General features: G+C 41.8%; 1 protein-coding gene across 1 annotated transcript in view; it reads left to right on the forward strand.

The window, feature by feature from the left end:
- Nucleotides 1-14,703, forward strand: part of fars2 (phenylalanyl-tRNA synthetase 2, mitochondrial) — a 42,403-nt gene that overhangs the window by 440 nt on the left and 27,260 nt on the right. The window contains exons 2-7 of the mRNA XM_008308038.3: nucleotides 8,267-8,589; nucleotides 8,716-8,802; nucleotides 8,925-8,984; nucleotides 9,075-9,243; nucleotides 9,353-9,515; nucleotides 9,627-9,758. Of these exons, the coding sequence (XP_008306260.1) occupies nucleotides 8,285-8,589; nucleotides 8,716-8,802; nucleotides 8,925-8,984; nucleotides 9,075-9,243; nucleotides 9,353-9,515; nucleotides 9,627-9,758 (916 nt within the window). The 5' untranslated portion in view covers nucleotides 8,267-8,284. The remainder of the gene's footprint in view (nucleotides 1-8,266; nucleotides 8,590-8,715; nucleotides 8,803-8,924; nucleotides 8,985-9,074; nucleotides 9,244-9,352; nucleotides 9,516-9,626; nucleotides 9,759-14,703) is intronic.

Here is a 14,703-nt window from a genome sequence, read left to right on the forward strand (position 1 = left end):
GACTCCAGACTACCAACATTTTACTCCACTAATTCATTTTCTGTCGTGGGTTATTTAATTAAAACATAGACATAGTGCTACTCAGTTTAAGTGAAGTGACGTTTACTTTAATGTAAAGAAAGTGTTTATTAATTAAAATGCACTATCAATGAAACAGCTCTGCTCACTTTCTTTTCTTTACTGGCTGGATTAACAATGAATAAAGTTACACTTTTATCTCATTTAATAGAAGTTGTGTTTATATCATACTATTGCATCTTTCGTTTTCTTGTTACATTGTTTAATGAGATAATAGTGTCAGTTGGAAGACTTTTGTTTATTACCAAACAATTTAAAACGAAAGTAATTTTGCGAAAACCTCCTTAGGACATTAAGGATTCAATCAATATCAATTTTATTTTGCTGCTTAGGTGAATGTCATTTTATAGGAAGAAAATCAATTTTTCCTCTGTCAACTTCTTTTTGTAATCAACTAATTGCGTGTGTTCGTTTAGTCTAAAGTGCATGTGTGAAAGGTCACACACATCCTGTTTGTTGATGTCCTGTGGTCTCTCAGTGTAAAGGTCAGTGGCACTGGTGTGTGTTGTAATGTTGTAATGTCATTGCAGCTGCCTCAGTGATGATATTTGCTGTTGTTTATTACCCCAGTTAATTAGTTGGGCATTTTATTTCACAATTGTTTATTGCCACTCTGATGTAAAATGATTAAATAATCATTAATTCAATTTGGTTTTGACAGCTTAGCCATGAATTAGTGAGATAATACAAAACATTAACTGAACCTCCCAGCAGTCTCCACTCATCACTGCTCTCATTTATTTGAATCGAAGAATCATATAGTGAAAATACAGTGTCTCTGGACAGCTTCTTAGTGCTTTGGTGAATGCTGTGTAACATGTACTCATTTTTGTCCTTGACTCACTTGTCGAGGCTCAAGATATAAAGAGAAACTGTAGATGAAAGGAAATGCGATGTGCAAGAACGACATCAATACAATGTTCACTATGGTATAACATCAAATAAACCAGTTCACTCAGACCTACCTTAGAGGCTGGATCAAGCAGAGCAGAAGAGCCAGAGTGAACGAGGACTAGACCTTAAGAAAATGGATGGGAAAGGCCAGTGATCTGGTTCAGGTCTGGGCTGAGCTGTCTCAGACAGAGTCTTCTGCAGGACTGAACACAGGATTTATCAATAGGTTAATGAGAGAGAGAGGTTTTGATCCATGAAGCAGAAGACAGATCGCCCAATCACAGACACTAGTTAGAGACCTGTGATTTTGTCGACATGACAATATCATAACACGTCGTAAAATTAATGTCAACAGGATCAATTTTAAAACTGAAAAGGGATTAAATATATGTTTTCACAGAAAGAGAGTATAGAGTGTATCCTTCTGGGAAACTTAAATTTAAATTAATTTGTCTCAATCACTTTTCAGAATTGTATTTTTATTTATTTATTATTACAATCAGATCCAGCAGAGGGTGCTTCAATTGCAGTGTTGTTTTAGCATCACTCTTGACCAGAATCAGTTTGATGCACTTTATCTTAACCTATGTGCATCACTTAAATTGCTGTAAAAGAGTCCTTTCACGTTTGCTGGGTTTCATGTTGTGTTCATTGTGTTCATTAGCCTATGAGTAATTTGGGATCATTTAAATGTCAGTGGATGTTCACAATTCTTTATTAGCCACATTGTTCAGATTTTAAAACTGTTGATTTTTCCCCCCTAAGTGCTAGGCTCATAAAATGACCAAACCTAGGCTGCTAACTGAGTTAGCAACAGGGGTGTGCTAGCGTTCGTCTCACTGTCACTGCAGACAAATTCACTGCTGCGTTAATTGTTGCAGGAAGATGTGGAGGATAAAATCAGCGGGTTACAGACCTTCTCTCTCACTCTGTGTTGTTTGTGCAAGCTAGTGTGTGTGCGAGAGTGTACTTGTGTGTGTGTTGTCCTCCATCTGTTCCAGTAAGCCCTTCCTGAACCTGCTGAGATCCCCAGACCTTTCACACTGACACAACGGGGAAAACAGATTTTAGTCACTTAACAAAACAGTCACTAAAACAGTTTTACCTTAGCTTAGGGCTACAATATTTTAGGAATATTTCAAAAACCGCTTACTCTTTCTTCATATGTGTCAATGAAACGTGTGGGGTTTTTGTGTGTTCAATGTTAAATTTGACCACACCAGACATCAGCTAAAAAGCAACCTAAAAAGGCAGATTTTACAGGAAGTTTTTTTTCTGAGGGTTAGAAATATAAAGCTCTGGTTTTCTTTTTATTTAGCTGGCAGCAAATTACAGCAATAAATCATAATTGAAAAGAGGCCAAATCAAAGAGCGGTGAGAAAAATCAGTGTGTCAACTGTTCTTTTTTTCTCTGCTTTAACTCAAACCATCCTGTAACTCCGGCTCGTCTCCTGAGCCTTCTGTCAGTCTTGCTAACAGCTTTCAGGACATGGAGCAGCAACGGAGCAGATTTTTTTAATCATTAACTGTCTGAATAGGGATTTTTTTTTTTCGTCCCGACATTGTCTCTTTACTCTCATCTAAATCCATCTTTTATGACCTGCGAGGCCTGTCAGTGCTTCACAAAAGGTCAAAACTTCAAATCCAGTTCTGGTCCTACTGTGAGGAGAGAAGCAGCTGCTAAAAAATGTTCATCCACTAATGATTAGGCAGCTTTGGTCTGATCTCACTCTGATCCAGAGAACTTTTTTATCATTCTTCAGTAATCTCTGATTCTCCTGTTTAATGACCAACGTGGCCATTTTTTTGTTGCTGATTTGTGAAGATAGGGTCAGGACAGATCAGCCATCGCTAGTTGGAACTTCTGGTCAGCTGCTGGATATGTAAACGCTTTATCGACCAAACATTTAAATCAAAGAGTGTAAAGACTTGGCTCTAAGACACTTTTACTAGACCTAATAACAAATGTTTTGCTTTGATGAAGTTATTGAGTGAAATGTGTGTAAAATCAACATAAACATCTAAAACGTCTCACCTTCTTTTGGTTCTAGACAAAGACAATTTTACATTTCTGTCTGCTAGATACCAGTGTCCACCAAAAGTGGCGCACCAGGATCAAATTGTTGAGGTTTGCGACTGGCACTATGCAGAAGACAAACACTTTATGGTTTCTAGATTTCAGGAATATTCCAGCTCCAGTGATTCATCCATTTTGGAAAGAGAAGAAAAATAATATTAGAAATAAAGAGGTAACAACCGGGGCCTGGTAGTGGTGCATTCAATGTCTTTGTTATTGTCATTGTCAGTGAGTGCTTGGAGCAAAATGATGATGAAGTTCAAGCAGAAGATTCATTCACCTTCTTTTTATGAAACTGACATTGAGCTTAAATTGATGGTCGGAGCTTTTACCACAGACACCGTGTAAATCCACGTATCGATGGATGTCATGTCCGGAAAAGGATTTTAAGAAAGAGTTAAAAATGTTTCACAAACCAATAACCTAGACGTGCTTTAATGTCGTACGAGACAGAAAATGCTGCAGTCCAGGTTTTACAAGTTCCATGATGGAAAGTAAAACTTCCCGTTTCTGCAGAGTCTACGCTGCAGATTTTTCCCTGCTCTCTGCTGAATGTGACAGTTCGTTGGAGAAAAACAGAGCTGTGAGATGATGCTGTTCGCTCGCTGCAGAGGGATGATTGATTCAGGTCGGCCCTCGCCGTCGCCCCCGGGGGACGATGTCTGAATCCGATCAATGCAGTGTTCAGCCTCCATGTATTCATAAAGCGGCTCTCTGTGCTCGTGCTGCCGCTGCCTGACAGAGTTTCACTTTAGGCCAGGCTGCGACTATCTGTAAAAACGAAGTGATAGTACAGGAGGGGAAGGCGAAGGAGGTCAGTAAAAATGTTGCTGCGTTCAGGGAGAACAGAGACACTGAACTAAAGGCATAGAGAGTGTCATCCAAAATCAGTTTTAAAAATATATCCCCTCCTTTGTATGGACACCAGGCACTATTTACCAACAGGAAACTCAAGTTTGTAAAAACCACTTCCCCACCAACTGTCCACAGCTGTCGGTTCAAAACAGGCTTTCTAAAATATTTTTATTGTCTTTTTATCTTTGTATTTTATACAATTCACTCCAGTGACACAAACTGACCACAAGAGGCAGCGATAGACCAACCAAAAAAAAAGCTAAAATCTGTGATTTTCTCCGTGAAGTTTGTTGCGGAGGATCCACATTTATCATGATTTTCTACACATGTTTCTTTCATACATTTAAATTGCGTCTGTTGACATATAAATCAGCCATTGATGTGTGTAAATTCACCTTCATTTATCATTTTAAAAACCTGTGACAGAGTTTAAAAATAGTAATTAATAGATTTTTTGTCACTTCACTTGTCAATGTATTGAGTGATGGTTTAATGCCCTTGTGTTTGTGTGTGTGTGCTCGTGTGTACACATGACACATGGAGGAGAAAACAAATTGGTGGATGTGTTTGTGAATCTGCTGGGTGTCGGGAAGCTGCAGCCTCAGCATTTTTTTTCTCTCCTCCGACCATTAAATCTCTCTAATAATATCAGACACTCCTCCTCCTGCTCCTTCTCTTCCCTTTTTCAGTCTTCCTTCTCTCTATTCTCCCTCTCTTTTCTACCTTGTTTTCTCTTCTCTCAGATCCTTCTTCCTTTTTTTTCTCATTTTCCTCTGTTTTAATTGTCATCGATTCCTCTTGATTGCTCTTGTCCACTCTAAGTTTTAGTCGTTTCCTCATCTTCTATCCTTATTCTCCTTTCCTCGCCTATTGTCCTATTCTTTACCTATTTTGCCTCCTTTTATTTTATTTTGTTTCCTCCTTTCCTGACTTCCAGTCATCTTCCATGTCTCCTTGGATTGTCTCTCTGTCTGTCTCTCTTCTCTTGTCCTTCCTCCTTACATCCTCTCCTTTTTTCCTTTTTTTATTTCTTTGATTTCTTCTCTTGTCCTTCCTCCTTACATCCTATCCTTTTTTCTTTTTTTTATTTCTTTGATTTTTTTAACATCCTCTCCATGTTTCCTTTTCTCTCCTCCATCTGTTTTATCTGCTTCTTTTAAAGCCGCCTGTTCAGACTTGATATAACGCTGTTTGTTGTCGTTAAAGCTGAAACTGCCAGTGTTACATCCAGGGCAGTGACTTTATCAAAAGGCGGAAGTGAAGGGGAAAAGAGGACAATGGGAGGAAAGGTTTTCAATTTAGATTTTCTTTTTTTGTGTTAAGCAAAATGTTTGTATATCAAAAAATATTTATTAGTGGTTTGATGGTATCAGCTGACAATTTCCTTTGTTTTGTTTTGTTTTTTTCAATGAAAAAGGAGTTGTAACTAGGATTTCTAGTAAATGATGTAAAAGGAGACGTCATGACAAATTTGGAGGTGCAGCGAGAGTAAGGATGTGATGGAGAAGGAGTAAGAAGGAGGGTCACAGAAGCGGGGAGGAGAAGCCGAGGGGGAGACTGAAGATAAATGTGAGCTCCTTTCAGGATGTGCTGTTTTACATAAACTCCATGTTGTCAGACAGTTTGACTACAGCCACTGTAAATCCACAAACAGCTCCGTGGTGCTGAGAGCTAACTTATCATGTCACACACACACACACACACACTATACCCCATGGAGAAAATATGTGGTTTTAGTCCGCTGTAATACTGTAAGAGTTTCTGGTCAACTGTTGCCTCGTGTGGACACTTTGTGTCACTGCTGTCGGCTTGATTGACCTCAAACACTTTAATCGTCTAGTTTAATTTCTGCACCTGCTGATGAAGGAGGCTGGACATCCACCAGTCCTTCACGGTGTCATTAATATTGGTTGGTTTTCTCTTCGGGCCTTTGTGTTTATAGTGATTACTTCACTGAAACCAATTTCCTGGAGGAAAGGACAATCCAACCAAAACATAATCGGTTAACACATTAAGAAGACAGAGACTCAAACTGAGGTAGAGGTAGTTTTATTTTTTTTGTTTGTTAAGTGGCTAAAATCCCCGCTGGCTGCCATGTTTTCAGTGAGCGGCTGACCTCGGCTGTTTAGTCAGAGCGAGCTGTTGGCAGTGAGAGCGATGAATTTCACGCAGCGTGAATCATGTTTGGCTCACGTCGACTGTCATATTTCTCACAGCTGACGCTGCATCAGCCCAGATTTATTCTCAGAGAAAATTAAAATGAACCCGGAGCCGTTCAGATTTTCATGTCCTATCATGTCATGTCTGTGTGTGTGTTTATTTCCTTCCATCTTATCACATATGCTGTGAATTTAGAACACTCAACCCCAACAGGGATTCCCATAGATCAGTTGTTGCTCTTGTTTAAGTGTTTCATTTTCATTTTATGTTTGAAATATAATCAGATTTTTATTCTCGGTTTATATAAGTGCTTAAAAACCTAGCAGTGCTTGGAAATATATTTTTTAATTGCAGGTTGTGTCCAGGAGACCAAAAATCATCAAAAAGGTTTAAGAGAGCTAAAATAAAATAAGTGATTTTTTTTTAGCACTTTTCAAAATAAATAATAATTCTTATCTTCCACCGGAACAAATATTTGTCCTTCTGTCGTCATCATTTAAAGAAAGAAACACCTCGTGGGTTTTTTTTTTTGGCCCAGCTTCATCTCTACAGTTTTGTGACATGTGTGTTTGTGTGCGGAGGCGTCCACAAGTGTGTGTGTGTGTGTGTGTGCTGTGGTAGCGTTTGGTGTCGTGGGAACAAACATATGGTGACGATCACGAGTCAGTGAGGTCAGTCCGACAGAAACACAGGAAACAAGCAACAAGGGAACCCTGTTTTTTTGTAACTTTATTTTTTCATATAATTCATCAAGTTTAGTGATGAACAAATGTAAATCACTGAAGGAAGGAAATGGTAAATGTTTTACAGACATGTTAACATAGCAGTTTGGTAGGTGACAATTCAGTTCCGTCATGATGACTCATCGACATGGAGTTCTGCTCCTTACAGAACCTCATCCAGCTCCCTCAGTTTTTTTTTCTTTACAAACCAAAAGAACATTTCAAAGGAACAGGAACTCTGTGATCTACCAGAACTCCCATTGAGATCTACTGGTAGATCCAGGTCTTACTTATTGGTACAGTCTCTGGTCGTGCAGCCTCGTAATTCATGAACGGGACAGATCACAGAACAAGATTTCAATTTTGACTTGTTGCGTTTGGACTTTTCTGTGTGACCTTTTCCTGTGGTGGAAAAGGTTGAGCTCTTTGCACAGAAGATGAATTCATTCAGTGAAGTCGCAGTCACCGTTGTCAACCAATTTAAGGTCTCGTTGGTTAATACTGTTGTTTGATGTTACGCCTTTCTTTATTTTGTCAAAACTGCATCTTCCTGTGAACGACTTGTGCCCTTGAGATTTGCTGTTACACACTCTTGTGTGTGTGTGTGTGTAACGTGACACCAGCAGCGCAGCAGAGGTAAAGGCTTCGTAGTTTTAGGAACAATAATTTGTTTTGCTGCAATGCCACTGCAATGCAACACCTATTGTCTCGTTTTCTGTGTGTGTTTGTGTATTTGATGAATGGACAATAAAATTAGAGACAGATCACAGCTGATCACATGATGGAATACCAGGATGAAAAGCCCTTTTTTTTCAGTGTAATATTATTGGGGAAATTAGTGTCCAATTATAGAAGGAGCGTGTGGGTGTGTGCACGTGCACGTGAGTGCGCTCTTACCTAATTTGACCTCTGCTAAGAAGACACTCCTCCGCCTCCTCCTTCGCTGCGTTTATGACCGCCACCTTCTCCTGATTCATGGCCTGCTCGTTTTTCTCGCTGCTGTTGGGTGAAATAATAAATTTGACGACTGAGCATCTGCGGCGAATTCTGTCTGAGTCAGAACCGAACCCAGAACCGCACAGACAATAGTTTTTACGGTGTAGACGACTGGAAGGATGCCATCTGTTGTCGTAACATAAAGACATTAGTTTCACAATCAAAAGTTTGACCGAGAGACAACTGTTAAGATTAGTGGAACACACTTCTGTTTTAACTAGCGGGCTAGTATCTTTAACTGCTATCCAGTTCCTGAAGCTATCTAGTTAGCATCACAATTTCCATTTGTTTGGTTAGTTAGTAAAACATCGTCAAAGTTTGCTTTTTCAATTCTTACCAACCAGTTAAATAAGCCGATCAGGAAATCAGAAAAGATTGTGCTGGGCTAGCATTTTCTTTTTGTTATCATGACCAAAAAATCTGGCAGCATATTTTAACAACTTTAACTTTATTAAGATAACAGTATTTTCTTATCTCTCCTCAGGTCCATGGACCAATCATCATGAGACTTTGTTTGTTCCTACCTTTTCTTCGGCACCCTCCCCTCCCCCGCTGCTGTCTGTCGACACTCTCGGCCAATCGCGGCGCTGCGGTCTTATCCCAGAGATGCTTCAGCGTACATCCAAGCCTCGTCCCTCAGGCTGGGCTTGGCCGGGACTCTGTGGAGGTGTTAGGTCAGTCCTATCCACGTGATGACTTCACCAATGTCACTCCAAAGATCTTAGCCAAAGTTGGCTGCAACCTCCACAACCAACAGCACCACCCACTGTGGCTCATCAAAGAGCGAATCAAAGCACACTTTTATAGGTGGGTGGAGCCCAAACAGACAATTAGTGTCTTGGTTTTGGCCAATGACGACTGATGGCTTTTACTTTGATTTTTTGTTTGATGTTTTGGTAATAAAGATGTTACGCTTTAAATATGATATTGCAGTTCCTTCACTAGCCGCTGGGGGAACCCTATTTTCTCCGTCCATGACAACCTGAGCCCAGTGGTTACAGTGGAGCAGAACTTTGACAGGTGAGCAGTGGAAGTGCTGCTTGGATTCAGTTTTTTTTTTTCAGTAATTAAAGAGTTTTGTTTGTGTTAACGCAACGTTTAAAACAATCCACCCTGATTGGATGATCTGCTTTGACTGACAGCTTGTTGATCCCGCCCGACCACCCCAGCAGGAAACGAGGTGATAACTACTACCTGAACAGGTGGGCAAAGAAAAAAAAATCACACCATGTATTCATGTCGGTCCAGTAAGGTGAACACAAATGTATGTATTTTTTTGGGGGTTTACACAGGACAACAATGCTACGCGCTCACACCTCTGCCCACCAGAGGGAGCTAGTAAAGTCTGGTCTGGATGCGTTTCTGTTGGCTGGAGACGTGTACAGACGAGACGAGATCGACTCCAGTCATTACCCAGTGTTCCACCAGATGGAGGGAGTCCGACTTTTCTCCAACCACGAGGTTGGCGTGTTTCACTTTCAATCATTTATATGAACCCAGATCAGCCTCATATCATTGGCATACTGAAGACGTTTCATCAATGTTTAATGGGTGTCTTCTGTATCTCTAGCTGTTTTCACAGGTGAAGGGCGGACAGAACCTCTCTCTGTTAGAACGTGGCGGCAAGAGGACGCCACAGAAGCAGGAGACACACACACTGGAGGCTGTGAAGCTGGTGGAGTTTGACCTGAAACAGACTTTGACCCGACTCGTCACCCACCTGTTTGGACAGGGTGACTCTCCTCCGTTTCTTCCTCTGTTGCTGTTTTACTTTCTTCTTCTTCTTCTCTTTCTGTTTCCCTCCACTCCTCTGTTTTTCATTTTGTCCCGTTTGATCTCCTCAGATGTGGAGGTGCGGTGGGTGGACTGTTACTTCCCCTTCACTCATCCCTCGTTTGAGATGGAGGTGCGTTTCCAGGGCGACTGGTTGGAGGTGCTGGGCTGTGGAGTGATGGAACAGGAACTCCTGAACTCTGGTCAGAACACACACACACACACACACACACACTCACACACTCTAAAACTAAACCTTTTAAGACTTTCCTGACTTTCACCTGACATTTAATGACATTAGAGCATCACTTTTACCTTTTACGACACCACAAACCTGTCAAATTAGGACCAAACTTTTAGGTCCCGCCCACACACTAATGTAACCATCAGGAGGCCGTCCAAGCTGTGAGTTTGTTTATCTCTTCTTTTTTTAAATGTCAGTAATGCCTAAAAACCAGATCATTAAGAAAAAGTGACACTGAGAAGATTTCTGCTTAGATAAACCACAGAGATCGTGGTTTATTCTCCCCACAGTGTCGCTCTGCAGACTTGTACTGCTGATGTTGGTTTGTTTTTATTTTTAGATTCAACCTAAAAGTACTTTTGTTTTTGTCTATATATCAGTATGTCTTAAAAAAATCATGAAAGGGAAGCGTTTGAATAGTATTAGCGTAGGCTTTGGTTGATGTTACCCTCTGCTGGTTGTGTTCACAACAAACAACATTTACAAAGTCCAGAGAAATTACTATGGTTTAAATGAAGGAAAGGAACTCTGCTGATTCACTAATAATTGAAATTTGTTAAAAACAATTAGCCAATCAGCTGTTTATTATTATTACACACCTTTCTACCTTTCTGAAACAGAAAAAATTAAGAAGTTGTTAGAAGTAACTATTAACTAGTGAGAAACTTCAGTGTTGTTGATCTTGAAGCTGCTGCTTCTATAAGCACTATTTCTATTCCCCACAGTAATGGGTTGCCCACACATTACATCAGTGATAGGTCTCACCTCTGTCCCGGCAGGTCAACAGCCCTGTTTACACAGAGGTGACTGTCACGACGTGCTGCTCTTCTGCCACCTCTAAACCTGGCAGAGGGGCAAAAAAGTCGCTCTCACCATTCACTGATAGGACTGTTTACACGGAACAATGAGGCCTTAGGAAGGAAGGGGATACATTTCTGCTCTCTCTCTCTCTCGCTCTCTCTTCCTCTCTCTCTCTTTCTCTCCCCCCGTCAGTCAAAGTTGCCCCGCTCACCTTCATGCCCTTGAACAAAGCTGTAATACCGCACTCCACTTCACTGCTGCTTGTTTCAATCAATAATACATGTTTAAAAAGTGGTGTGTGTGTGTGATTGCGTATGCGTGTGTGTGGTGGTTTAGAGAACGTCTGCTGCTGTTGTCAGTTGCTCAGACGTGCTGTATCTTTAGTTTCCAGTAAAGTCACTTTGGCTACTGTCGTGTCCCTGTTGAGAGGCTCCGTTGACAGGTTGTTTTTTTTTTTTCACACGTCGTCTGCTCAGAAACCAGAGCAGAGAATCCACAACATGTTCACAACTGGATCTTCATTCGTCCAAAACTTTTCAAAACCTCAGACTATGTTAAATAGTTGACAGATTTGATAATCTGATGGGATTTATTGACTACTGACGTCTAACTTTGTTATATAAAAGCAGTGTGTGGGAATTTCTTTTTTTCAGATACTATTGTAGGAAGAAGTTTAACTTCTCTCTCATTAGAAGCGAGCGCAAATCTGAATAGAATATCAAGCAGTTTAGATAAGTTTTCTTTCTTTCTTACAGTTCTGACACCTGCTGACCACAGGGACCAGCAGCTCCTGTGTCCTCGTCAGCTGAAATCAGTGGTTTTTATCTCTGTACTTGGGGCAATGCGTGGTTTACAAACCTCGGTTTTCTGTTGAAAATGTCCAGTCCAGCAGTGAAACAAAGCACTAACGACCATCTTTGGAAGACTTGAATCCTATTGGCTGAGCCTATTGTTATGCTGCGGGGCTCCTCCATACCTGGTCCCCTGTTTGTTACAGCCATGTTTTCTTTGAAAGACTCTCAGTGGTTTGAATTTGATCGTTTTCAGCTACACTTCAAAAAAAAAAACCCTGTAAAATCAACGTGAGTAAAATCAGTGTCAGTGATCACAGTCAGACGATCACTGCTTTGATCAGCCCTCTGCTGGTGTGTGTTCATGTGTGTGTGTGTGTGTGTGTGTGTGTGTGTGTGGTCTTGATTCGACCTCTAACAGCAGCCGACTGTATTGACAGTCTGTCTTCCTGCCTGTGCAGTTTCCAGCCCTTGCCAGAGGGAGGTGCTGCAGATCAGGTCAGATTGAAGGATGTCAGTCTCTCTCTGTGTGTGTGTGTGTGTGTGTGTCTTCAAGTCATTTAAGAGCTGTACAGACGAATCAGTCACTTGCGGTTTGTAGAACTCTCTTTTTATTGGTGAGTCCTCACAGGTCTAGAAAGACCTGTTTCCCCCGTCTGTGTGTGTGTGTGTTTGTGTGGCCGTTTGTGTGTGTGTGTGTGTTTTTGCAGAGAGTCTACATCTATTTCCTACGGTGCACCGAGATTGTAATAGACTGTTTTAGGACACACACAGTGAGATGGAGGCGCATGTGGCCATTTTACACTCTGGCTATTATTCAGAGATTGTGTGATGTGTGTGTGTGTGTGTGTGTGTGTGTGTGTGTATATGGGAGAGAGGAAGGCGCTGTATTTGGTCCTGACAGTAGGAACAGCAGGTGGCTAAATTGATGCTGAGGTCCACATGGAATCAGAGGAAATACAAACTCCATCAAAGTGACACACAAATACAAACACAGGATTCAACATCTTCATCACGAGGACTTCTATTTTCCAAATGGAAATGTTGTCATTATCGTTGCAGTCATTCAGGCCTTTTTTCCTGCCGTGATGGAACCACCTGCCCTGCTGCAGAAATCCAGTATCAGCACAATTATCTCAGAAGTCCGGACGCATCAGAAGTAGTGATAAATGTTCCTGGCAGAAAACCTAATTATAGTGTTTACTATTCATTATCCATTCATTTTTTATTGTCATTTAAATGTTAACTTTTCACCCAGTTTTGCAGCAGAGTGAGGCCAGAACACCACAGTCCTTCGTGACTCATTTCCTGGCAGTTCAATCGAATTATTTTCTTGCTTCTTGGTCTGGTGCTAAAACAAGAGAGAAGTGATTTCTCTTGCACCGACGTATTTATCGTTGTCGTCAAAATCCACCTTCTAAGACTACATGTTGTCAGAAAAGCTGCACAAAAAAGCGCAGAAATATATTGGAGAGGCGGACGTTGCGGTTGAAGACAGTTATCAAACGATCACGACCAAATAATAACACTGAAGTAAGAGGAATCCATGTAGGAATCAGAATCAAAATTCTAATTTGAGATATGAAGCTCTTTTTAAACAAAGCTCCCCCTAGTGGTCAATTGGACTATTGAGGAACACCATTGGAAAAAAAAAAACAAAACCTGGAGGGCAAATGTACTTGTTCCACAACGATGTACATCAACGTTGAACTCCTCTGTCATTGTGACACCAATGTTAATAGCGGGGACTTTTTCCTGGAACTGTTTTAGTTCTGGTTCCGCTCGTGTCACCTCAACTTTACTCTGGGTAAAAGCTGAGGTTCAGCATCAGCAAGAGCTGACCTCGTTTTTTTTTTTAGTGTGTCCAAAAAGAGAGAGTGTGTGTGAGAGAGGGTATTTGCTGTGTCTCTCTGCCCTTGGTGATGCTGCAGTGCACTTGACATCCACACTGTGGACACACACACACACTTACACATTCACACACACACACACACACCACGTGCAGACGCCTCTCTCTCGCTCTCATTCTCACTCCCTCTCAACTCCCCCACCTCCCGCTATATTCACTGCGGCACTGTGAGTCCGTTGCCTTGGAACTTACACATTCACACACACACACACACACACTCTCTCTCTCTCTCTCTCACATACACACACTTTTCTGGAGTACACAGAGTGAGAGACTGTGAGGAAGAGGAGGTGAAGGAGAGACCTGGGAGAGGAGGAAGATAGAGGGGAGATTTAACCAGTGGTCGCCCCCCCCCACCTCATGCCCTCGTCTCCCCCATTTCCCCCCCCTGCTGGCGCCTGGAGAAAGTGGGGTCGTCACTGTGTGCGCACACGCACGTGTGTGTGTGTGTGTGTTATTTACCGGTGTGGAAGCGTGACGACCATATGTGCAGCCGCAGGCTGAGTGTGTGACAAGAGCGAGAGAGTTAATGAGAGATTGAAGAGGAGGAGGAGAAGAAGGAAGGAGCGAGGGAGCAAGGAAACAAGGGGGCAAGGATGAGGGGAAGAGGGGAACCTGCTGTGGGGGAGGGAGGACGGAAGGTGTGACTGTAGAGTTGAGGAGGGGGAGAAAAAGGAACGGATGAGGGGAAGTTGAAAAAGGATTTGAGTAGAAATAGGGAGGATGGTTCTGGAGAAGGAAAGGAGAGAGGAAGGAGAGAGGAAGGAGAGAGGAAGGAGAGAGGACCAACAGTTGAGGGTTTGGTTTGAAACGGAGATGTTGACGGTGATGTTGGTGAACATTTGGTACAAAGGAGACAAGTGACTCCAGTGGAGAGAGCAGACAGATCTGAGGGACAGAATGGAACAAGGAGTCTGGAGGAAAAATAAAATAAATGTGACAAAAAGATGAAAATGTTACAGACATATATAAAAACCTACTTAGACACGTGTGTATTTGACCTGCATAAATTATGGTTTTGGAGGAGGTGTGGTCATTAGCGCCAGGTCCCATATGCTGCTGCTGCCGCCACTGACATCAGAGGGAAAACCCATGGGACACACAGACACACACACACACACAGACACAAACTAAAATCTGATTAAAGTCATGTTGGCCACAATTAACAGCCGTACAAGCACGGGGCCTCCAGTCCTGTGGGACTCACTCTGTCTCTGTGTGTGTGTGTGTGTGTGTGTGTGTTCAGGTGGCAGCTCTCAGTCTTAATCCTCTCCTCCCTCCCTCCCTCCTTTCCCTTCCTCCCCCTCCTCCCTCTGAATAAATCATGTGACCTTATCCCCTCACAGTCTTTCCTTCTTTTCCCTCAATTTTTCTGTCTCTGTTTTTTTACTGATGAGTTGGCA

Source organism: Cynoglossus semilaevis, chromosome 3 (genome assembly GCF_000523025.1).
Source record: "Cynoglossus semilaevis isolate Cse_v1.0 chromosome 3, Cse_v1.0, whole genome shotgun sequence".
In the NCBI taxonomy this organism is placed as follows: Eukaryota; Metazoa; Chordata; class Actinopteri; order Pleuronectiformes; family Cynoglossidae; genus Cynoglossus; species Cynoglossus semilaevis.